General features: G+C 36.4%; 1 protein-coding gene across 6 annotated transcripts in view; it reads left to right on the top strand.

The window, feature by feature from the left end:
• The window catches only part of CTNNB1 (catenin beta 1), a 39184-nt gene that overhangs the window by 496 nt on the left and 12400 nt on the right, over window positions 1–26288 (top strand). For 3 of the 6 annotated variants that reach the window (XM_072793227.1, XM_072793231.1, XM_072793230.1), the window contains exons 2-3: window positions 25504–25564; window positions 25996–26223. In XM_072793227.1, coding sequence (XP_072649328.1) covers window positions 25552–25564; window positions 25996–26223 — 241 coding nt within the window. In that variant the 5' untranslated portion in view covers window positions 25504–25551. Of the gene's footprint in view, window positions 1–499; window positions 616–20307; window positions 20366–25503; window positions 25565–25682; window positions 25804–25995; window positions 26224–26288 lie in introns of those variants that run through there. The other 3 variants (XM_072793229.1, XM_072793228.1, XM_072793232.1) reach the window with 3 other exon arrangements.

The following is a 26288-nucleotide window of genomic DNA, read 5'->3' as shown; positions in this document are numbered from 1 at the left end:
GGCGGCGGGCGGCGGGCGGCGGGCGGCGGCCGGGCCCGGGTTCCGGTCGCGCGGCTCTTCGGGGCCCCGGGGGCGCCGCCGCGGGGAGGGGGCGACGCGAGGGCGCGTCCGGGAGCTGGAGGGCCGGCGGGGGCGGGCGCGGGCGCGGGGCGGCTGTGGCTTCCGTCCGGGGGCTCGGGCCGCGGCCGAGTTTGGGGGAGGGACCCTGCGCCTCGGGATGCTCCGGGCCGGGGCGAGGGGCGGGGGCGGGGGCGGGGGCGGGGTGGGGGCGCGGGTCGGGGGCTCCGCCTTCCCGGCCGCCGCGGGGAGTTGGGGTCCGGGCGCCGGGCCTGGGACGCCGCCCGGGTCCCGTCTGCCGGCTCGGTAGGGCCAGTGGACTTGCTGCTCGGATTCCTTCGTCTCGATCTTAAAGGGGCGAAGGAAGGGAATTCTTGAGAGGATTGTTACTGTTTTCCTATCCCCTGCCTCCGTGAGTTTGGCGCTGGTGCCTGTTTAGATCCAGGCAACTTTAAACCTTAGAGGAACCAAACTACTAGCGCAGACGGCGCGATGCGTCAGTGAGGCTTGCACACACAGACCCGTGCCCTGCGCGTGTGTTTTCTCGTTCCGCGCCAGGTGAGTGAAAGCGGCGGGCCACGCACCCCGGGTCGCTGGGGTTCCTGGCGGTGGGCGTGAGACCCTGGTAGGAACGGGCGGGGGCCGGGGCGCCTGGCTTACTGGCTCTTGCCAAGGGAAGGGCGGGATTCGGCTTCGGAGTGCCTCGGGATCTCGTTGGTAGAAAACGATTGATTCAAATACTTTTATTATGGCAGCTAAACATGATTTTTAGGGCACTATTCTTTCCAGCAGGGTGAGTTCCACCCCCCACCCCCACCCCCGCTGCGAAATCGACCACATAGAATTCAAGTGTTGCAACTTCTTTGAGTGTTTTGTTTCGGGGGAGAGGATTTTGAACCGAGACTTAGGAACTTCTCAAAAAGCCTGCTCCTGGATCCGCGAAACTTAAAAAGCTTCGGCAGTTGGGTGTAGTTGTTTCCTTGGTTTTCTGTTCCCTTTTGGAGGGAGCATTGTCTCCATACTTTCTATCTTCCAGACATCTGTGGCCTCCCCCCCCCCCCCCCGAGTTTGTGAGTCGTGAATGAAGAGAGACTGGCCTGCTGGTATGCAGAGGTCGGCAAAAGGAAATCGAGGAGTGGTTTTAATGAAATGAGAGCTTTGTGTCATGAATAGTGGTGGCTTAGACTAGACATCAACTTGAAGAGACGGCTATCCTTTGATAAAGTCTAGGCTAATGTTTTTCAGATCGCTGAAGTTATGAAGTATTTTGTGTGGAATTTAGGAAGCTCTTGCATTATTGTCAGTTGGTGAACATGGAGTACCCTTAGGTATCTTCGTGTTACCTCGTCTTCGCGCTACAAGAGTAGAGTAGCTTGAAATGTACAAAACGCTGCCGTTAGGTATCTGCTTAAATTAGTGACATAAATTTCTATTTTGGAGGCTTTGTTTTGGGTCCAAACCAGGGCTGCTGCAGTGTTTATTTTACTTTAACATTTAAACCCACACAATCTCTAGATTTAAGACAAAGAGTACCATTAAGGTTTACTTGAGAATATCGTTTCTCAAAATTTGCTTAATTTGCACCCAGTATTCATTACTTTGACCCAGTCTTTGTTCCGAAGGCCATGTACAAGGCCAAGGCCCTAAAGTGATTGCAACAGTAACTTGAAAAACTTGCAGAAGACTGTTCTATAGGATTAAAGGAATGCTGAAACTATTCAAGTCTGAAGTCCTTGAAGGGGAAATAAAATGCACTAGGAAGTTTAGTATAGCATGCAACTTAGAGCCCTCCCTTGTGTGGAGTACTAAGCTTGCAACTCTTTCAGAGGCTGGAAGTCATTTTAAATAGCTTTCAGAGAAAGCTAAGCTTTAAAAATAAGGTGTTAATAAAGTAAAACATTCACTGGTCGTCAAGTGTCAAGAAGTATTGTAGTTTTCCTTCTTTTGAACTAATTGTTAATCTTCGTCTTTTGCTAAGATGATTATGTAGAATGCATGTATACTCCAAATATTAAAACTTACCTAGCTGAATTGAGCTTCCTTCTGCTACTAGTTATGACTTGAATAAAAATTGTTCATATAAATAAAGTTTTGTGTGCCTGTTTTAATAGGTACTTGCCTCCCCAAATAGGAAGGGAAGACGTGAAGTAGGCAGATTTCTCAAAGGGTATTTGAAGATGTAGCACTTAAGGAAACTGTGTAGATATCCTTTTGTATTGTTGGGAGGGTAGGAAGAGGAGCATAACTATCGTTGATCTAGCTAGGGATGTGGATCACTCAAAAGTTTGAATATCTTTTTTATGGTTACAAGTAGCAGTGAAATTACAATCGCCAAAAATGGACTAAGTATATTTAGTCAAATGAAACTTTTGTGTTATTGAAATGAAAGAACATAATCTGTCCAGTTATAACATGAATTTGTTAACCTTTCATGGTTTACTAGTTGTTGATAATCAATAATTGCAGACAGGTAGGTGGTAGCTTTTGAGCTTGGTTGGAAGTATGCTTAACTGCTAACCCAGCTTGAATGATTTTTGTGTAGGACAAACTTCTAATAAAGCCTTAAAATTCTTGTGTAGTGCTACATACTGACTTGTGACATCGTTTATGAAAACATTAGTTGTATTAACTTTGTTTTGTTACAGTAGCTCTCTTGCTGGGAATTGTTGGGGATATATCTTTTGTTGAAATAGGCTCGACTAAAAACATTTTTATACCGTAAAAGTAAGTAGTAAACATAGCCTAGGAACTGCTTCTGATTATTCCAGAGCATGTAGCTGTTGCCTCCTGTACCCTTATATAGAGGATACTGATTTGCAGAATCCGTTCTCATTATTTAACAGACCATCGTTTATGTAATACTGTTCTAATTGTGTGATAGAGAACTAGGCTAAAATAAGTATATACTTAGGTTCCATGAAGGGAAAATACATGATTTGTGTTGCTTGAAATGAGCAGGAACTAACTCATATAGTTTTTCATCATTTAAACTCAGGAGAAAGTTCTTTATTTCCTCTGTTTACTTAAGAATGCTGCTTCTGTTTTTGGGTTTCATGCGAGACAGCTTGACTTGAGTTTGAAACCTAGATCCATCTGCGGAGGTCTGAACAAAAAGTATGCATAAAGTCTACTTTCTCTAAAGAAAAAGATGCTCTTAACAGAGAAAGTCACATTAGGAACCCCTTTTTAGAGTTCAACTGCCTTTGTGAATTTGTTAGTTGTGGGCACCTCTTCTTTTAAGAGTCATTACCCACCCCTAGAGTCTCCTTCAAATCTGAGGCAGCAGCTGAGTGAGAGTAGTGTTAGGGCATGTTTTCATTGCATGCTTTGGTCATGTTGAGTGCCCTCCAGTGGATATAATGTAATGCTTGTGATTCCCCCCCCCCCCCATCAAGTTTGTGTGGAATATATTTTTGAATAGTTCTGATGAGAAAGCATCAATCAAAAAACCTCTTGAATTCTAGAGTGACTTATCTATATCAATACTGGTAATTAAAAGATTGGCTTGAGAAAATGTCATCTCAACCAATATTTGTAGGAGAAAGATCAAAGTTAAATTAGGGATTACATTTAGTGTAGGCCACTTTAAGTAGGTTGAATATATCATGGTGATAAAATTAAAAACTCACTATAATAATTTGGCGGTAAAAGATCATGTGTTTTGTCATCTTAAAGAATTACAGAAACTAAAATACTCAGAAAAAATTGTCAATTTGTCTAAAATCAGTTACACAGTAAAACATGAATAAGTGCTCAACTCAGTTATATTATCAAGGAATATTTCTGTTAAGAAATAGAAACCAAACTAGCTCAGTGTATGTCAACTCTAGACTATAATGCCCTAGTTATACTATAGGCTCTTATTGTCTAAGGTTGTGGGTCGGGATGTACTATGCCAGTATTTTGCCCTTTAAATTTTTCAGTGAAAACCTTTCTCCCTATTCCTGTATTAAAATTCTTATGTTTCTATTAATATTATTTTATAAATATCCTTGTTTCAAACTGGATTCTGATCCAGTTTGAAATTGAAAGTCAGATATTAATTTTATGGAAAATCAGTTTAGAAAAACTTTAAAATGTTGCCTGTTTGAAGTGAAATCGAAAACTTGACTGTGGAGAAGTAATATGACATCACGTGCTCCATTTGCCTTTGAAATTTAATTTTTTGAAAACATTGATGATTTTTTACTATTCAAGAAATACATTATTATGAGTTTTTTTTTAACACAGCAAGAATGCCTTGTTTTATGTAAATTATTGAAAATAGATTGTGTTTTTTCATAAAGGATCATTTTTGGAATTAATGTTCAAGTTGCTTCTTAGTATTTGCATCATTTATTGTTTCTTAAGGTCGAATAGCTGCTGTTCCAGTTTTCCAAGACTTTCATGAGATATGGATGTAGAAGTTCTTTTAAAAAGTTTGTACATACAGCTTACTTAAAGATTCTATTAGGAACTAAATTTATCTCTTGAAATTGGCTGCTTGTCTTCATTACTATAATATACAACATTTTGACATTCAAATAGGTGACTAAAGTAAGATTGCTTTCATAAAGCCATAAAGGATTGGTTTTCTATTCTAGTGGGAATGGCTACTCATGTTTCTAGGATCAGACCATATAGGGTAACTGAGACCTTGTGGAATACAATAAATTGGAGAGTGTAAGTCCAGTCTAAGTAGCCAGTCTTCAGTTCCAGCTTGTGTGTGTGGACTATAGTTCATGTTGCCACATCATCTGTGTTGTTGTTGTTGTTGTTGCAGAATAATGTGCATCCTTTGATTTGCACATGTTGGTGAGTGAAATTCATGTTTTAAGACACTATTAAGCACAAATTAAATATACCTACTGCCAGTTTGTAACATCTTCAGTAGTCCCATTTAGAGTAAGTTCCTTATGGTAATGATTCTACTAAATGACTGAGGATAATACAAATCTGTGGATTCATATAACAGGAAATAAGACTATTAAACTATTAGGGCCATGTTTAGGTCCTTGGAAAATGCCTTCTATCATTAGGAACTTAAAAGCACTTTTGTATTAACTCGTTCGTGAAATCTGGGAAACTCACTTGAATTTAGGAATTATAGTTTTGGTCAAGGAAAAGGAGAACTAACAACTCGATCTTCTTAATTATAGTTTTTTAAAGTGCATTTTTAAAAGAGATACCAAAACTTTAATCTGTGATGATATTAAAAATGCTGGACATATTCTAGCTACGTGTACGTAGTCCTGTCAGCCTGAAGTTTTATTGATGTCTTTAAATCATGTCCTGGTTTTTATCTGAAGTCTACACTTTTAACATAAACTATTATCAGACCAAATCCAAAACTTCAGAGCAAAGTTTAGATAATGAAAGGTTAATTGAATGTAAGCTTTACTTAAATTAATGCATACTACTACTCAGAATACGTTTATGCAGGCAGTTCAATAGATTTTGGTTAAATCTTTTGTTGCTAAGATGAAGTTTTTCATTTCCAGAATTAGAAAAGTTGAGTGTTTAGTCTGCAAACTATGTCTTTAAATCAAACTGTGTCTGGGCTGAAAATGCAGTGCATAGGGAAAATGCAGTATCTGAAAATAATGCTACAGTTGTGTATGTATATGATACGGTATAGAATACAAACAAAACTGATCAGTGGAGTTTTCACAGAGCAGCTATCTCAGGGATGCTTACTCCTTGGCCTCTCCCACTATTCCTATATAACTTTACTGTAAAATTTCTCTTGTAATATTCTAGAAATTTCCTACCTCTTTAACTTGTTGAAAAGGCTACCCCCTCTGCCTCCAAAGCAGTTTGAATAGTGTGAACAGCTGGATAATGCTGGGGTGAAAATGCTTCATAGCTCTTCCCATTTTCTCCCCTATTTCTTTCTGTCCATTTCTTCATTAATGTTCCCACAGTTTTGTTTTCATAATTCACACATTGCTGTACTGATAGTTTCCTTTTAACTGATTTGTAACAGGTTTAATAATTATTTTAAAAATGGGGGGGGAGATATTTTTAAAAATGCCTGTAAAGCTGCTTTTATTAAAAGGATTTTAGGATAGCTGAAATAGCTGTGATGTATGTGTGCATACATACATACATTTTATTGTACGTTTTTCATGTAAAAGTGTGAGAAGTTAGATTTATTGCAGAATTTCATGGGAATGCAGTTTGAAGATGATCTTAAATGATTGTAGTAATTTGCTACACTGAGGGGTAGTTGTTACAAGCTTTTTTTTTTTTTTTTTTTTTTTTTTAAGAATAATTAAGTGGTTTGGGGGTAAGGATGTAGGGAGTGAGTCTGTCTTTGAGTTTTCCCAGATACCAGATGAATGCCATATGTGTAAAACAGGAACAAGGGCGTCTTGGAAACATTTTTCTATCTAACTGGAGATTCCCAAGTTGTATTCCATTCCGCTATGTAGAAAGTGTTGGCTTAGACAGTTAAATTCTCTTCTGAGCTGCTGAAAGATTGCAGCAGTGTCAGACATTACTTCAATCTACTTAATAGTTGAGTTAGATGCAAGAGAAGACATTAAATGTTACAGGAAACCTAGTATGTGTGAACATAGAACTCTTTGGATAGGTTAGTAAGTTTAGTCTCTATTCTGGCAACTCTAGTTATTTTTTTATATAGAAGATATTCTGTTGGAAAAGCCACATGAGACTGTGAAATTAAGTTTATATTGTTTTTCTAATTATGAATATTTCTGTGATCCATTCATGTAGTAAAACTGTTATTCTGTATCTGATAGTTGTCCTGTATGTCATTATTTCCTACCTTAATTCTGCTGTCATTTTTCCTGGGTCCTGAATCAGTGCCAATCTGATTCTATTTCCCATTGAATAAGAAGTGAGGGGTTAGAAAGTTTAAGAGATTAAAAGTCTTGGAATATCTGAAGATTGGGGGTCAGTTGTGAGGCAGAGTAATGATAGTTAAATTGGTATTCCAAAAGTGGAAGCTGGGAAATATGAAAATTTGATTTTTTTTTTTTTTTTTAAGAATACTTACTAATTATGCTTGAAGACTACCCTGGCTTTATGCTGAAGGGCCTCGGGTTTCTCCCTCTGCCTTATACCCCAGATCATATTACATTTCTCTAGAAAGCTCTAAGACAGGAAGACTATTTAACCTTCTCCACTCTATGTGAGTCCCATCTCGCCCATCTGAAGCTAAGCAGGAACTCCTTCACCACTCTGTCAATCTGCATCAAGTGTCCATCTTTAAAAAGGAGGAAATAGTATATCTTGGTTAGAGGCCAGTCCTGACCCATGCCTTTTCAAGGATTTTGTTCTTTTAGTTATACCTGACTTTTCTGTGTTAGCCTTGTCCCTCCAGATTCTAATCCCATTGCTTTTTTGGTCTCCCATCTGCCACCTTTTATCATTCTCCTGAAATTCACTCAGTGTGCCTTCTATAACTCCTAGTCATCAGCAAACCCCTTTTATTTTCAGCATATTTTGGGAATGTTCCCTTCTCTTTTTTACTCCCACTGTAACCTGGCTTCTCCCCTGAGCTTACAGCTCTCCCAGTACCTTTTTTACACACCTTTTACTACTAAACCAAGAGGTAGAGAAAGTGTTTTTATTTCTCATTGTCACGTCTTAACCATTATTTTCCAGAACTCCAAACTTTGACTCTCATGCCATCAAATTATACTACTCACTACCACTCTTTATTTCAGTCATCTACCAACTTCCTAGGGAAGTGTTGGGATGTTTGAGAAGAAGAAAAAGTGAGGGTCCTTTCTCTCCTTCCTTGAACACTTTATTAGCTTGGCTCACTGTCGTCTTTATTTCTGTCATAATTCTTGGTGATATCAGTGTTCATGTAGAGCAGTGATACTCAAAATGTCATCTGGTCTGAACTGTTTGTTACTAGTATGGATTATGATAAGGGGTTTGTGCCAGAATATAAATCACCTGTCACCAAATTCACTAGTTGAGTGCAGTTGACTTTTTTCGTAGCAAGTCTTTTTTTTTTTTTTTTTTCCCCACAAAGGAAACAGTGTGTTGATTTATAATCTGGCACAAGCTGCTTATGGTGTCCTGGTCTGGCTTGATAAAAAAGATTCTTCCAATATTCTGGCCTATTTATTAGTTCCTTGGTTTCTTCTCCAGTGATCTTATTTTTCACTCTAAATCGTGTCCACATGTTGCCATTGTCAGGTCTTAGAATACCTTGCCTCCCCAATCTCATTTCAAGTGTCCTGCTGTCTTATTCCTCTGGTAAATACTTTGAATTCTAACAGTCCTTCGGCTCCACCAGAACCTATAATCTATCCAAGCTTTTCCGTATCCTTCACCCTCACTTATATCTAGCTGAAATTTCATGTTGAATCATAATCACTTACTTGTACATACTCTCAACAACTTCATCCCTTTCTGGCTTCATGCCCAATGGTCTCTGTTCTGTTAGTTCACCCTCTTTTATGACTGTATTTCTTTTTTTCTCAAACATCCCAGTACCTCCTCCCCTGTTCTCACTCATCTAATGCCCTTGTTTTCTATTTCACTAAGCATATTGAATAATTGAAAGGATTCCTGCATGTTCCCATATCTGTGACTGTTCCCTTTACTTTCTCTGTCACTGTGGATGAACTGTAGTGTTTATCTCATTTTAAAACATTTTTCTTCCTGTCTCCCTATTCACACACCACCTACACAAAATACCTTGAAAAAATTTGCTTATATACACTTTTCTTTTGAACTGCTACCAGCAACCATTATTAAAGAATTTTAGTCCTCATTTCATTTATTCTATGAGTAACATTTGGCATAGTTGCTTGAAACACTTTTTCTTTGGCTTCTAGGCCACCGTGTCTGCTAGCAGGTTTTTTTTGTACTTCATTGTCAGTTCCTTCTTAGTCTCCTTTACTTTTTCTGTTCTCTCTCCGACCTCTTTGTTTATGTGGCTAAGAGTTTGTTTTAGGACCACCTTAAAAAAAAAAAAAAAAAAAACCTAGTTTCACAGCTTTAAACAGATAACATTATTTTGCTGATAACTTACAAATTTATATCCCTAGAATGGGTTTCTCCCCTGAACTCTAATGCTAATACCTAACTATTTTGAAAAAAATTAGGGGTGTCTAAGAGACATCACAAACTTAACGTATCTAAAACTGAGTTCCCAGTTTCCCCTAAGGCTGCTTCTCTTGGTTCCTAAATGCAACGGATTCTTTCTGGTTACTCAAGCTTCTAACCTGATTGTCCTTGACTCACACAGTATAACTAAACCCTGTCTGCAAATCTTGTGTGTTCTCCCTTTGAAAATATCCCAAACCTCATCATTTCTTACCATAGCCATGCCATTGTAATCATTTGCCTGGATTACTGCACATGCTTTCTCACAGGTCTCCCTGCTTACACCTTTGTTCCTCTAAAATGTAGAGGAACACAGTAGCCAGAGTAATCCTTTTAAAGCAATAGATCATGTAACTTTTCTGTCCAGAAACCTCCAGGTGCTTACCATCTCATTCAGGAAAGGCACAAGCCCCTCTTTTCAGCACTATCACCTACTACTTCCCCCCTCCTCTTCTGTGCTTAGTTTTTTCCTCCAACTGGTCAAGCTTGGTTCCCTTCGTCACCTCTTTCAGGCTTTTTCTTGCCGTCCTGTCTGAAATTATAGTCCTTCCCTAACTTCCTATCTCCTTTCTTGCTTTATGTTTCTTCTTATCTTTTATCACTCTGTAACATAATAGATAACACATTTTATTTTTGTTTTCTTTTTTCTTAGCCTACCAGAATGTAAGCTCCAGAAAGACGGATTTTTGTCTGTGCCCTTGACTGTTCCTTCCCAATGCCTAAAGTCATACTACATAGTAGTTACTTGGTAAATGAGTGCTGAGTGAATCATTACCTCATTTGGATATTCCAGACCTTTGCAGAGATGGTTCCTTCTTGTCATTTATGGCTCATGTTCAGATATCACTTCCACATTAGGTCTTTCTGTTCACTCGTTTTCATTTCATCATATTCTTTTATTTGGTTTGTGGCATTTAATTATACTCTGAAGTAACATTGTTTGTTCTTTCTTCCTCTCCTGGTCTTGTCTTAATTTTGTGTCCCTGGTACCCAGAAGAGTGTCTGGAAGTTACAGGTGTTCAATAAAGGTTTGTTGGCTGGGGGAATGTTCTAGAATTGGACACCCTTTATTTTCCTCCAGCTAATGCCCCATTTATTTCACTGCTCCATTTCACAGTGTGTCCCTATGGATTTGTCTCCACTTTTCATCTCCCATTCTAGTTCATGTTCTGCTATCGTTATTCCAGTAAATATGCTCCATAGAGCTCCCTATTGGACCTGCGTGTTGACCCAACTATGTGAATGCTTTTTAGCTTTAGTCTTGCTGGACTGCTTAGCATTTGGTATCTTTTTTTTAATTTATTTTTTCGTTTTTCCTTCTATGACAGCACTCACCAGTTGAATTTTCTGTGGTGGTTGTCCAGTATGTGGCTATTGAGCATTTGAAATATGGTAATCTGAAGAAACTACATTTTTTTAATAAAATAAGATGTAAATGTAAATAACCACATGTGACAAGTAGGTAACGTATTGGACAGTGGAGTTCTAGAAATATTCCTCCTTCTCTTCCCCTTTAGCGATAAACTCAGTATCACAACCTAATTGTGCAACCCAAGATGATGATTCTTTTTTTTTTTTTAAAGATTTTATTTATTTATTCTTGAGAGACACACAGAGAGACAGAGGCAGAGACATAGGCAGAGGGAGAAGCAGGCTCCATGCAGGGAGCCTGATGTGGGACTCGATCCTAGGACTCCAGGATCACACCCTGAGCTTAAGGCAGACACTCAACCACTGAGCCACCCAGGCATCCCCAAGATTCTTCTTTAATGCCTCTTATACTACTTTAATTTCTCTCATTTATTATAACCAGCCTATTGTAATCTATCTTTAGATAGAGTACTAGTACTCTATCTAGTACTAGTACTAGAGACATACTTTAGAGTATGTCTTCAGTGTAGGTATTTTTTGTGCTTTGTGTGACTACCCTAAGCCACCACCATCTATCACCTGGACTATTTGTTATAGTTTCTTTATAGGTTTCCTTTCTTTATTTCTTGTCCCCTTTCAGTTTTTTCCATTATAACCAAAATCAGTTTTTAAAAACTCAGTGGATCTTGGGGCATCTGGGTGGCTCAGTCAATTAAGCATTCACATACACACTTGGTTTCAGCTCAGGTGATGATCTCAGGGTCCTGGGATTGAGACCTACCTCAAGCTCTGAGATCAGCAGGAGTCTGCTTGAGATTCTTTCCCCATCCTCCCCTTTTTCTCCTTCCCGTGCACGTGCTCACTCTCTCAAGTAAAATAAAATCTTTAAAAACTCCATGGGATTTTCTTATTTACCAGCTTGCAACCTTTCATGGACTTTCAGTAGCACTTAGGGGAAAAAAATGAATTCCTTATGAAAGGCAAGAGAGCCCTACATGATTTGGCTATTTTCAGCCTCATCTCATTGTACCCACTTTTCCACTATAATTAAACACACTGGTTTCAAGGTTTTGTTCTTAAAAGTGATCAGGTCTTCATGATTCTGGGCTTCTTCACATGTTATTTCTTGTTTCTGGAATGTTCTGCTCTATTCCTTACATGCTGTGTTTTACATCCTTTTTCAGGTCTCTGCTTTTGAAGGTTACCGTCAAGAAGCCTTTGGCCACTCTTAAGTAGGAACCTTCCACTTTCCTCGTGTCATTCTACTCCCTTCTCCCACTTGTTGCTTAGTTATACACCTATAGCTCTTTGCAGTTGTTTATTCAGTTATTATCTGTCTCCCTATCAAGGATTCAAGGACCATGTGTGTTTTAATTGCCCCTGTCTACCCAGAATCTATTACACCTCCTTGCTTGTAGCATTTGCATAAACATTTGTTGAATAAATGAAATTTATACATATATTATATTTATGCCCTTGATATTATAATGTTCTTGAACTGTTGAGAAAATGAAGGAATTGTTGGGAAACTTGTGGAACAGAAAATTCGTGATTAACATCACGAGTTGGCAAATCAAGAAAACAAGATAATATACCAGTGAGGCATTCTGTATACCTCCAGGTTATGACTCATACTGGTGTATTTTTGGACTAAAAATAGAACAGAGATTTAGAGCTATTCCTTGAAATTTTTTTTTTTTTTTTTGTATTGAGATAATAAAAGTAGTCACATTTTGGAAGTAAAAGCTTTCTAGCTCACTCTACTTTCTGTAATTTGCTACTCTTTCTAAATATGAGAGCCTCATGATTATGAAACCTGTTACTATGGTAAGGCTGTCACAGGCAGCAAAACTGTTCTTTGTTTGAGAGAGTGACATAAACTTCATGTGCATGGTGGGGTATAGAAGATTGCTAAAGATGAAGTAAGAATCAGGGTTCCTGGGTGGCTGTCAGTTAAACATACAACTCTTGATTTTAGCTCAGGTCATGATCCTCAGGGTCCTGAGATTGATCGAGCCTTATGGGGGGCTCTGGTGCTTAGCCTAGAATATGCTTGAGATTCTCTCTCTCCCTTACCCTCTGCCTCTCCCCTGCTTGTGCACTCGCTTCCACTCTTTCTCAATAAATAAAATCTTTTTAAAAAAGCAGATTACAGTAAGAATCTGTGTTGTCTTAATGATGAGGTGTTTATTTTTATTTTTTTATTTTTTTGATGAGGTGTTTCTTAAGGAGCTCATCGAGTGGTTACTCTGTGAAGTCACATTCGTTTTATACTTAAGTTGAGTTGCTGACTAATATATACATAAGAGTTAGATCATATGCTTCTTCTGCAGTGGTAGCCCTTTGCAGTGTGAGCAACATGTATGGCATTTTTAACAGATTTAAAAATGCAATGCCAGAGTCCTGTCCCAGCTCTCCTGGGTTAGAGAACCATGGGGATGGCTCAGAGTCCTCTCTATTTTTTAAATTTCCAGGTTGAAACCTTTGGAAGGATCTGGTAGCCAGTTTAAAAGGTCCTTCAAACAAACTTGGAGGTCTTCATAGAAAAAAAAAAAAAAATTAAGAGCCATACATATATTGAAGCCAAATTCTGGTTTAGTCCGTGCTGGTTTTAATAGCCTGAGATGTTTTTCCCAAATAAATGGTCTTGATGTGGTGTTCATATGTCATTTGTACCAGTTTAGTTTTTCATATAACCTGTTTCTGAAGATACAGGCAGAGGCAGTATATGACCTCAGTAACCTATTCACTTACTTAAAACCACTTTCTGTTACTTGTCTTCACGTTAGGTTTAACATAGTTAATTAAAATATAAACTCATTTTTTATTCTCAGTGAAAATATGTAATAAATAGATGAGAATGGGCAGCTACTGTCTTCCACCTGTTTTTGTATGGCCTGAGAACTAAGAATAATTTTTATGTTTTTTAAGGGCTGATTAAAAAGTCAAAAGAAGGACAAGATCTTATGACATGTGAAACTACATGACATTGCAAATTTGCAGTTCCATGAGTAAAGTTTTATTGGAATACAGCCATGCTTGTTACTGTGCATATTGTCTGTGACTGTTTTCACACTGTAATAGTTGAGTAGTTGCAACAAAGATCTTTTTTAAAAAAACATTCTTATTGTTGAGGTATAGTTGACATATAGTGTTGTGTTTCATGTGTACAACATAGTGATTTGACAGTTCTGTACATTACTGCTCATGATGATAAGCCTAATCACTGTTTGACACCATACAACACTATGACAATATTATCAACTGTGTTTCCAATGCTATACTTTTCATCTCTGGGTTGTATTTATTTTATAACTGAGAAAAAAATACAAATATATAACTGGGAATTTGTTACTTAATCCACTTCAACTATTTCACCCATCCCCCACTCCTTCCCTCTCTCTGGCAACCACTAGTTCCCCTTATTTATGAGTGTTTGTTTTTTTGTTCATTTGTTTTTTAGATTCCACATAAAAGTGAAATCATACGGTATTTTTCTTTGTCTGAATTAGTTCACTTGGCATACTTCCTGCAAGGTGCATCCATGTCGTTAGGAATGGCAAGATTCCTTTTTTTTTTTTTTTTTTTTTTAATGGCTGAGTTAATATTCGATTGTGTTTGTGTATATACCACATCTTTATCCATTCACCTGTGGATGGACATTTAGGTTGCTCCCACATCTTGACTATTGTAAATAATGCTGCAGTGAACATGGGGTGCATGTATCTTTTCCAAGTAGTGTTTTTGTTTTCCTTGAATACCTATCTGGTTGTAGAGTTACTGGATCATATGATATTTCTATTTGTAATTATTTGAGGAATCTTCTATACTGTTTTCCACAGTGGTTGCACCAATTTCCACTGCCACCAACAGTGAACAAGGGTTTCCTTTTCTCTATATTCTTGCCAGCACTTATTGTTTGTCTTTTTGATATTAGCCATTCTGGTTTGTGTGAGGTGATACACATTGTGGTTTTGATTTGCATTTCCCTGATGATTAATGATGTTGAGCATCTTTTCATGTGTCTGTTGGCTATCTGTAGGTCTTCTTTGGAAAAATATTTGTTCAGGTCCTCTGTCTAGTTTTTAATTAGACGTTTGGGGGCTTTTTTAGTCTTGAGTTGTGTAAGTTCTTTGTATATTTTGGATACTAAGCCTTTATTGGATGTATCATTTGCAAAACATTTTCTACCATTTAGTAGGTTGCCTTTTCATTTTGTTGGTGGTTTCCTTTGCTGCCCAAAGCTTTTTATTTTGGTGTAGTCCAGTTTTATGGTCTACAAAGCCTATAATAATTACTATCTGGCCCTTTACAGAAAAAGTTTGCTGACCTGTTTCAGATAAGATACACTTTTCATAAATTCATGTTCCTAAAGGTATTTACGAAGTGTCATAGGTTATACATAATTGTTGGCTATAGCCTTATATTACATTTCATTTTTCCTAAGCTTAGTTTTTAAACATTTTCTTATGGGCACATTCAGTCCATCAAATATTTAAAAACTTACTATGTGCTAAGCACTTGTTAGATACAATGAGAAACTAAAGATACAGCCCTAGCCCTCACAGAGTTCACACATTGAACTTTTTTTTTAAGGCCTGTGTGCTGTATGGTGGGAAACTTATAACAAGTGAAAAAGAGGAAGGTTATTGCTAAGGAATATAAAGCAATGCATTAATTACTTCTAGAAGTCAGTGAGTCCCTGCCATTAATTCTGTCTATAACCTGAACCTAGAGATTAACATCTAGAAATAAATTCTTTCTTGAAAGAAACTCCTATCTCCTTGGCATAATATACTCATGTTTGAAAATTTTTCATTTTTTTATCAGCAGTAGTGCTATCTAGCTAGGCACAGAGTCAAAGTATGAAGCATATAATGATTCACATCTTAGATGTATTTCTTTTTCTTGTAATCTCTATTGGAAGAATGTATTTTTTCCTAACCTTTCTCTTGCATTGATCTGCAACATTGTGAAATACTGAGCTGTTTATTAGTTATACTCTGAAATTAACTGCTGCTAGTCAGGCTTTTAATCTGATAATTTGGCAAATGATGTAGACATTATAAGGTTTCTAGGAAGATTCAGTGAGGTAACATTAGATTCAGAACTAAAATTATTAAGCATTTAAATATGATACAATATTAAATATGTCAAGGGCAGAATTAGATGTTTACCAGATACTACAAGGCAATATCCTAAAATTATGTTGTAAAATATATTTAAAATAAGTCCGTCAAATCTGTCATTACATTGTGATGCTTAGAATAGTGCCATTTTGATAGAAAAAGAACTGAATGAAAATCTGTATTAAATTACTGAAAATAGGAAAATTATTGATAAAATTAAATTTCATTTGTCAAAATATTTTGAAATGCAGTAAGTTTGATTTAAGTTTTTTGGTTTTGTTGTTGTTTTGCCTTTACTAATGGTTGCCTGAGAAGGTTCTACATTTCTTTAGCAGAAAGTCTTTTTTATAGGCCACTTACCTTTTATGCTTAAAAACATTTCCTTAATGCTATCACTGGTTAACACATAATGGGGCTAAATGATAAGTTTTCTTGGGCAGGCATCATTTCTAATACTAATGTTTTCTTTATATAAATTTAATTCTGGGAGTGTATTCAAAGATATCTTAAAATTTGCAAATGCTGTGCATATTAAATATGTGTTGATTTTTTTCCCTATGTATCTTTTTTTCATTCTTTCTAATGGCTACATAGTTATCCACTACCCCTTCTCACTTGGATGATGTACAATTTCTAGTGGCTTCCTGATTGGCTTCCCTGCTTTTCTTTTGGTCTCTCATCTTTTTTTTTTCTTTTTAAAGGATTTTCATTTACTTATTTTAGAAAGAAAATGAGAGCAGGGGGAAGGGCAAAAGGTGAGGGAGAGAGAGAATCTCAAGCAGACTCTGCTAAGTGCAGAGCCTGATGCAGGGCTTGATCTCAATACCCTGATAACATGACCTGAGCTGACACCAAGAGTCAGGTACTTAACTGACTGAGCCACCCAGGTCCCCTACCATCTTTTTAACATACAGACACTAGAGTGAACTGTAAAAGGCCTAAATCACAGTACATTCACCTCCAGTGGCTTCCTAGTGCACTTTGGATTTCATTCAACATCCTTATTCATCTGGTCTTTTCCTCGTTTCATAGTTCCCTCACTTCTCATTATGCTGGTGATCTGTAGTACCTTTCCCAAAGTTCATACCTTTCTTTACACATTTTCTCTGCATGAAGTGTTCTTCCCCTTCTTTAGTTGGCTGGCTGCAACTCCTCTTCTGCTCAAATGTTCCTCCATCATACCTCACTCTTACCTAGAGTTGCCCTTCTCCTCAACCAGTCACTGTTCTCACCTTCTTTATTTCCTTCACAACGGTTCTCTTTAAGTTTTGTTTTTATTGCTTAAATTTCTAATAATGCAAGCTTTACTAGATGTATGAGCTTGATTCTGTGACTCTTCGTCACTGTTATTGCAATGCCAGTAACATGAAAGGTGTTAAATTTGTTCAGTTATTAAAATATATTTCATTTAATGGATAAATTATTTTTATTTATTCCCTTGTTGATGAGCATTTGGGTAATTTCCAGCAATTTCTATGAATGCTTCACTGTGTAGACCTCTTGGCATGCTTCTGTGAATATTCCTGCAGATTACATTTATATTTTAAAAATGCGGGCAGCCCAGGTGGCTCAGAGGTTTAGCGCCTGCCTTTGGCCCTGGGGCATGATCCTGGAGACCCAGGGTCAAGTCCCACGTCAAGCTCCCTGCATGGAGTCTGCTTCTGCCTCTGCCTGTGTCTCTGCCTCTCTCTTTCTCTCTCTCTCTCTCTCTATCTCTCATGAATAAATAAATAAAATCTTTTTTAAAAATTAAAAACTTAAAAAATATATAAAAATGGAATTTCAGAGTGAGAGGGTGTTTATATATAATGGGTAGTGCCAACTTCCAAAAAGTTTCTGCCAGTTTAACTACAGTTAACTCTTGAATAATGTGGGAATTAGGGACATCAGACCCCATGCAGTCCAAAGTCTCTGTATAACTTTGATTCCTCCAAAGCTTAGCTTGCTAATAGCCTACTGTTTATAGAAACAAACAAACAAAAGCCTTACCAATAATATAAACAGATGATTAAAAGTTTGTTGTATGTATTATATATTGTATTCTTACCATAAAGTAAGCTACGGGAAAGAAAATGTGAAGAAAATCCTAAGAGGAAACACATTTATTACAGTACTGTACTATTAAAAAAATCCATGTATACAAGAAACAAATGTTGGCAAGGATGTGGAGAAAAAGGAACCCCCTTGCGCTGTTGGTGGAAATGCAAACTGGTATAGCCACTGTGGAAAGCAGTATGGAGTTTCCTCAAAAAATTAAAAATAGAACTACCATATGATCTAGTAATTCCAGTACTGGGTATTTACCCAAAGAATACAGAAATACAAATTTGAGAAGATATATGCACCCCTATGTTTATAGCAGCATTATTTACAATAGCCAAACAATGGAAGCAGACCAAGTGTCCATTGATAGATACTGGATAAAGATGTAGTTTATATATATAATGGAATATTATTGAGCCCTAAAAAGAATTAAATCTTGCCATCTGCAACAACATGGAGAGAGCTAAAGAGCATAATGCTAGGTGAAATAAGAGAACGATATACCATATGATCTCACTCATGTGGAATTTGAAAAAACAAATGAGCAAAGGGAAAAAAAAGACAAACCAAGGAACACTCTTAACCATAGAAAACAAACTGATCGTTATCAGAGTGGGGGGTGGGGATGGGTGAAATTGGAGGTGAGGGTTAAAGAGTACATGCATCAAGATTAAAAAAAAAAAAAATCATATGTAAGTGGACCATGCAGTTCCAATCCTTGTTGTTCAAGGGTCAACTGTATATTCTTAGCAGTGGGTATTAATCTTTTCAATCTTTGCCAGTTGGATAAGCAAAAAAATTAGTTTCAATTATATGTGTATATTTATTGCTTATTTTCTATTTTTCCTTTGAAACGATGGTTCCTGCTCTTCCTCTGATTTTTATTTTCTTAATAATTTTCCTTAGTTTTTTGTATACTACTAATGTCTTTAATCATATTCACCTGTCTTGTGATCAGCATGTCATTTTTTAAATGACTTTGTATGCAGTGGGTTTTTTGCGTAGAATTTAAACATTTTATGTACACAAATGATCCTTCTGGTTTCAGAGTTTCAAGTCATGCTTATATTTGGCTTCTTACCATTGTTTATTTCTGTATATACTGCCCTTGCTTATATATCTTGTTTTATCTCATTGCTTTATTTCCTACATGTAAATATTTGATGAATGTAGGTTTAATTTTAATATAGTGAAATAAAAATAGATGAAAACAGGATAAAAGAAATTTTTTTAGAAGATAAGCCCACCTAATACATAATCCTGCCTCCCATTACTTGAAGTATTACCCCCTTTCATTTATTAAATTACCATATTATATCTTGGTGTTTGATCACAGTACTCTCTTAGCCATTCATATCCCAAATACACAGATCTTTAATTGCTGTGGCTGTTGATTTATAATGTATTTTAGTATCTGATAGTTATTTCAGTCTTTTTTTTTTATTATTATCTTTATACTTCAATTCCAAATGAACTTAAGAATCATTCATTTTCACTGCTGAAGAAATCTGAGAATTTGGGGGGGATGCATTAAATTTGTAAACTAAGTAAGAGAAAACCAACAGTGTCTTTGTATAATACAAAAGTTTACCTCTTGTGTGTACTTTGTTTTTATAGTTGCTTTTATGAATGAGATCTTTTTGCGATTAATGTTTTTCTAATCTCTTTGTATATAGGAATTTGTGTATAATGGCCCCTTTTATTAAAAACTTAGCCTAACCATTTTCTGTGCAGCCTTATCACACTGTAACTTAAAATGAGTGTAAAAGGGGTCTCTAGAGTCTTAACAAAGAACGTCCTCAAGTTTAAAAGTATTTAGCTAATCATCGTTTTTGTGAACTGGAGAAAAATAGGATTTTCAGTAATGGGAACAGACCCTCCTGCAGAGCTTATAGTTTTTAGCCTTCTAAAATAGACTTGTAGCCTGTTTAAGCTTTTGTGACTGCTGCCTCTGTAAGGAAACAGGAATATTTATTTTATTCTCATCTTTGAGACTTGAGTTTGTAAGGTTTATTAGCTAGTTTAACAAAAGTATACATGAAATACTTGTGTCTTTTTTTGGACAGTTAATTGAAAAGATTAAAGTACAAAGATTTTCTTATTTTAAAATCATATTTGGAGTTTATCTCAAATGCCAGTAAGAGCTATTTCCCTATTTTATTTTCAATCAGTTATTTTTGCTATGCAGAATATGTTAAATGTTACATTTAACAAACAGCCATGTAATCATGGTGACTCAGATTAAGAGACCTATGTAATTTTGCTGTATTTATTTGATTAAAAAAAAAATGCTGAAAAGTTGAAGCCATCTTTAATACCCTTCCTTCCTGATTTCCTTTGCATCCAGGTATTAAAGAGCTAGCATGTCACCTTTGTACTTTTACTGCATAAACAGTATTAAACATTTTGTTTCTTTAACTTAGCTGACATAAAATTATATTTGGTTAACTATAAAAATGTGGGTGTAGGTAAAGGCTATTTCTTATGTACTTTGAAATAACTGTTTTAAAATATCTTTTTGGTTGCCTATATTAATATGGGCTGGAGAAAAACTATCTGCTTTTTGTAGTAGTGATTTGTTCTTAGAGTGGATAAAGTGAAAGTGTGTTTTAAATCATTTTCTTTTTTTCTAAAGGATCAAGACTATTTTAGGATTGTTACTCATCAAAGATGCTGTGTGAAGCTCCTCATTGGTGAGATTGAGGATATATGAGAAGTGCAAAAGAAATTACCATAGTTGAATTATTTTAAATAGTAAAGTCATATTATCAGACACAGGAGGCCTAAATATGCTATCAATGATTATTCAAGGAGTTTCTTACATACAAGGTATACATGTACTCTATAAAAATATAAAAGAATTGCATTAAGAATGTGGCAAGTTAGAAAGGCTACATGTTGGCAAATAAAAAAATTAAGCATTTAACTTCAGAATTTAGAACTTTCTAGGTGGGGTGGGGTGTACATTAGATGGTTGGATGTGGCTATTACAGACTATCCTGAGGTAATGGTTGATGCTGCTCACATCTTGGTAGGCTGGCCACTCATACAGGGCCTTCTGTGAAAATTGCCTGCTTATGCTCCATCAGTATTATGGAGCTATGTATCAAATGCCTTGTAAGTTCTTTAACTTTTAACCCAGTAGTTGGAGCAATCCTAATGTGGAAGAGAAGTGCAAGAAACAAAGAGAATCATTTATATGGAAACATGTTTGTTCAGCATTGTTTGAATAGCAAACTAAATGGGGGAGGACAAACTTAAATATTCAAGAAAATGGAAGATAAGGTTAAATTACAGCACAGATACATTATACAGTGCAGATGAAAATATTTTAAGGGTCTAAAATACTAGGAGTTTCCTATGTTTATATTGAAAGTATACCTAATAGTAAGTTTAGTAAAATACTGAATTTACCAGAATGTCATTAACCGTGAGTATCATTATTATGGGAATGACAAAAACATTACTTTATGCTAAGTGTATATATTACTTTATAGGTAGGGTAGAGAATAGAGAAGACAATAAAATGAAGAAAAGAGATCATTTGAGAAATGTCTTAATTTTTCCTAGTCACAGGCAGTTCATATTTTTTCTCATAGCCATTTTTACACCTATGTATTTAAAGCTACTACAAAGGGCATTAATGTTAGGACTTTTGGAGGAGCAAAAGTGGCATTAGAACTTTGTTTTTTATTGGCCGGTGTAGGAGGACTCCTCTCTGAATACACAAAGACATAGCTGAGGAGTAAAAGTAGGAAGGAAATTAGAGTTGAGTTGTGATTTAGAATTGTTAGTGATGAATGAAAAGTGCCCAAACAAGAAGATTTGAGATTATACATTTTTTAACAGGCAAGGTTTTAGTAGTGACAGTTAATAAAAATGTGTATGTATGTGCTTTTAGATTTACAAAGCAAGTTTTACTTAGAACTGTTTTTAATCCCTGAGGATTTTTCATAAATTTATCATGCTCCTGAATAGAGTTGTGCTTTCTTACTTGAAAACAGTTAGTGATTGGCTTTGGTTCTTCTAGTGCAGGATATTGGAAAGTGAATTGTTGGTATGAACTGCCAGTATAAAACTGTGACTTTATAATAGATCTGCTTTATTATTTTTTTTAAAGATTTATTTATTTGTGAGAGACCTACAGAGAGAGAGAGAGAGAGAGGCAGAGAACATAAGCAGGCTCCCCTCAAGGAACCCGATATGGGACTCGATCCCGGATTCTGGATCCTGGGATCATGCCCTGTGCCAAAGGCAGACACTCAACCACTGAGCCACCCAGGCATCGCTGCTTTATTTTTACATAGCAAAGTCACTCCTAGTTAGTAATACTTGAATTTTGTGACATATAAGGTAATATAATTTGTCCTAATGGAAACTGGAGAAGTAAACTTTAGTGTAAAACATGTATCATGTCAAGAATTCTCACGTAGACTGACAGAAGGCTGTTTCAAGTACACTAGGTGAAGTAGAGGCTCCAGTTCACTCCTTGTGAAATTGAGTAGCAGCTAGTAAGGCTAGTCTTTTATAAAAGTGGTGTTTGCAAGAAACACCATCCTTTTTGTAGCCACGTAATGAATTAATTATGTAATTAATTATAATTATTCTGTAGGAGGGCACAAATATTACATATTATTAATGGTCATTAAGGTGATGTGAGTGTTCATTAGATAATTGTGTCTACTTTCCTGCATATTTGAAATTTTTCCTAATGAAAAAGAAAAACCTAGAATGCTTAAGTAGTCATGTTAGAAAAGCTGAAGGAAAAATTACTCATAAGTAATACTTTGAATAAAGGTATGGATCAGGTTGAACTTTTCACCTAAGTAGAAATTATTATTATATATAGAGGATATATATTTTTTCTATCCCATATCTTGTTAAACCTTTATAGATTTTTAAATAAAAAAAATAATTTTGAGGTAACTGGAAAGAATACATGTTTAAATAACATAAAGAAAAAGGAAGGATGTATGTATCCATTACCTCACTAAATTGGATAAATGGGCAATCCTGATCACCCTCTTTCTTTGTAAAAGCACCACTTGGTGGGGATAAAGCTGGCAAGACCCAGAGGATTCTAATGTAGTTTGTACTTAGTGATCACTTGTATCTAGGAACATTTAGTACATCATGATTCGTTAGCATCTTCCCCCCCTTTATCTTAAGCTGGTATGTAATGGACTTCTCCCCATTTTTGTTTCCCCTAATTCTTTCTGAAATGCCTATTAGGTGGAGCTTAGATCCCCTAGATCAATCATCTTGTTTCTTTTTATATTGAGCATCTTTCTCCTTTATGCTCTAGGAGTTTTTTTTCCTCAACTTTGGTTATCTAGTGAACTTTTATTATCTCCAGTCTTTTTGAGGGTAATTGGAACGAATGTGTTTCCTTCCCCACCCTTACTCCTATTTTAAAGTTCTGTGTTACTCTGGAGTCAGTTTTTCTGTTGGTTTTTCTTGAACTTTTTCCTTTGATTTTGAAGGTTTTCCTGATGTATTTGGTAAGCCTTGGTTAATTGGGAGCTCTAGGAATGGGCCCCTGATGATTGGGAGGGTGTGGTGGAGAGGAGCCAGCCCTTGAGGTGAAAGTGCTGTCCATAGGAAGAATGAAGAAGGCTTTCTTTTTGGGCAAGATTCTGGCCTACTTCTCTTTGGACAGTATATTCAATTTCTAAAGAAATTTCTAAAGTGAATAGTTCTCATATTTTTGGTAAGTTGGATTTGTCTGCAGAATAATGTGGGAGTGAGTTGGTATATACTGTTAATTATGTAGATCCCCATTTTCCTTCCTGCTTATTTCTATTTCTCAACCCGTTGGAATGACACTTGGCTTCCCTCACTACATAGAATTGTAGTGAAGAGCAAGAATAATTTTTATGTATGCTCCATAAATTTTAAAGTACTATAAAAATAATAGTATTTACAAGACCCCAACATATAAATTGATATCGTAAGTTTGTAATAGGAACTTGCTTTTTTTTTTCCATTGAATCATTATAAATTATGGTCAAAATATATAGGTCAGTCCCCATAAACAGATTTTACCCAGTAACATGGTTAAATGTCTTGTATTTACATCAACAAGGAAACAATACTATAATTTTTTTTTTTCCTTAAAACCATATTCACTTGAATCTTGAACAATGTAGCAGTTAGGGGCACAACCCCTGCACAGTCTGAAATCTGCGTGTAACTTTTTACTTGCCAAAAACTTAACTGATAGCTGACTGTTGACCAGAAGCCTTACCAATAACATAAACAGTTGAGTAATGCATATTTTGTATGTATATCATAGTGACTGGTTTCTGAGCCCGGTGGCATTAGCCAAAGGAGGAGCCCAAGATAGAACATATTTTTTTTAAGTCGCCTTTCCGGGAAATATACCTGGGAGCTGGAGTGGAGCTCTCAGTTTCCAGAGAGGTGGAAAAATAAAAGCTAAAATGCAGCTTCAGTGAGTAGAGAACATGGGTATTTCTTAAAGTGTGGTCTGTAGAAATCTTCATTAAAAATTTAGGTTTCTATGCCCCACTCTAGTCCTGTTGAATCAAAACATTAAACACGTAATCCCACTTGGTATCTTAAAAGATTCTTATTGACAGGAATCACCTTTATTATTTTCTGACCTTCATTTTGTCATGTAAAAAAAGATCATCAGTGTGTTTCTACTGTGGACACTAAACAATTGTATCCATAACTCTTGTTATCTTTATATATCAAGTGACCTTTGTGGCTATAAAAATCTAGTACTGCAAGAGCAATTTTAGGAATAATTAACACATGCTTCCTTTACATAGAGCACATAGGACTTCAGAGTGTAGTTTCCAACTTCTTTAAACATTTAAACTCCTTTTTACATGGATAGAGTACTCACTTCATGCTTAAATATTTTAGTCCATATCTTTACATATTGGTAAACCAATATGTTAAGTTGTAGTGTAAGATAAACTTGTTTACGGGAATACTTTGTGATAAAGGAAATGTTATTATTAGGAATATCTGGTGGTTGTGAGCCTTTACAAGACCCACAGTTCTAATTTGCAAGTAGTTTCCTATGTGATTCAGTGTTTTCCTATTACACAGTGAGGCCAAAATGTAAACATAGATGCTAGGATTTACATATATATAAATTATGTATTTATATATATAGTACTTTTGTAATATATATATATTTTTTGTAATGATCAAAACAGCATTCTGGTCAGTAATAGTTGTATTTATAATACATCCATACTATAAATTTGAACTAGACAGATTTTACTAAAAGGGTGATTATTGTGTTGCAGATTTACATTTGAAAAGTAATTTTAGTTAGTAACAGATCTCAAACCCAGTGTTCTGATCCAGTCAGCAAAACCTACTTTGTATTTTAGATGTCTTTGTATTCTATCAGGAAAGAAAAACCATTAGTGAAAATCTAGTTTTTTTTTAAAGTCCATGTCCAGTCTCACCAGAAAGATCTCTGAATTTTTCAGTGAAAGAAGTTAAAAAGAGAGGGGAGAGGTATTTTGGGAATTCGAGGAGTTATTTCCTACCTTGGCTTTCACTATAAATTTTCTTCCTCCTCAACAATAATTAAGCTTTCTGACATCCTGAATAACTGTAATTTGTATTTCTACCTAAAAAGAGGTGTTTACTAAAAGAGGTTCAGCAGTGGTGGAGCTGTGGGGAGTGTATTAAGGAGACCATGGAGTCTGGCTTTCACTCTCACATGGTAAAGGGGGATTTGGGGGCTTTTTGTGGATATAATCCATGATGTTTAGCAGGTCATCCTAGTGACTTAAAAGTACTAAAAACTAATTTTAAATCCTAATGACTTGATTAACTCTTTTAGGGTACCTGAAGCACACCATACAACGGTTTTGAAAATCCTGTGTGGGGAATGGCTACCCAAGGTTTGTATCAAAAGTCTTTAGTTACTGAATCGGGGCTCTGCTTCATTGCCATTAACCCAGTCTGGCTCAGATCCCCCTGCTTTACTCTCTCCCTGCTTACTTGTCAGGCTACCTTTTGCTCCATTTTCTGCTCACTCCTCCTAATGGCTTGGTGAAATAGCAAACAAGCCACCAGCAGGAATCTAGTCTGGATGACTGCTTCTGGAGCCTGGATGCAGTACCATTCTTCCACTAATTCAGTGAGTAACTGTTAGGTGGTCCCTTAAGAGTATAGATATTTCATCACTGAGCTAATCCTGGCTATCGTTGTTTATTCTTGGCTGACTTTCAGATTTGACTATTTCTAACAATATTTCAATGGGTCATCACAGATATTTTAATGAATATAACATCTCCATGGTGGTAATGCTAATATTGTTTGATTTTTATAGCTGATTTGATGGAGCTGGACATGGCCATGGAGCCAGACAGAAAAGCAGCTGTTAGTCACTGGCAGCAACAGTCTTACCTGGATTCTGGAATCCATTCTGGTGCCACTACCACAGCTCCTTCTCTCAGTGGTAAAGGCAATCCCGAGGAAGAAGATGTGGATACCACCCAAGTCCTGTATGAGTGGGAACAGGGCTTTTCTCAATCCTTCACTCAAGAACAAGTAGCTGGTAAGTATTTTATTGCCTTAATAAAAGTTAGAAGGCAATTTTAAGAATGATTCTTTAAAAAGTTA

The sequence above is a fragment of the Canis lupus genome, chromosome 22, assembly GCF_048164855.1.
Source record: "Canis lupus baileyi chromosome 22, mCanLup2.hap1, whole genome shotgun sequence".
NCBI lineage: Eukaryota > Metazoa > Chordata > Mammalia > Carnivora > Canidae > Canis > Canis lupus.
The sequence above is the reverse complement of the archived record's forward strand: the minus strand, read 5'-3'. Positions and strand labels throughout refer to the sequence as shown.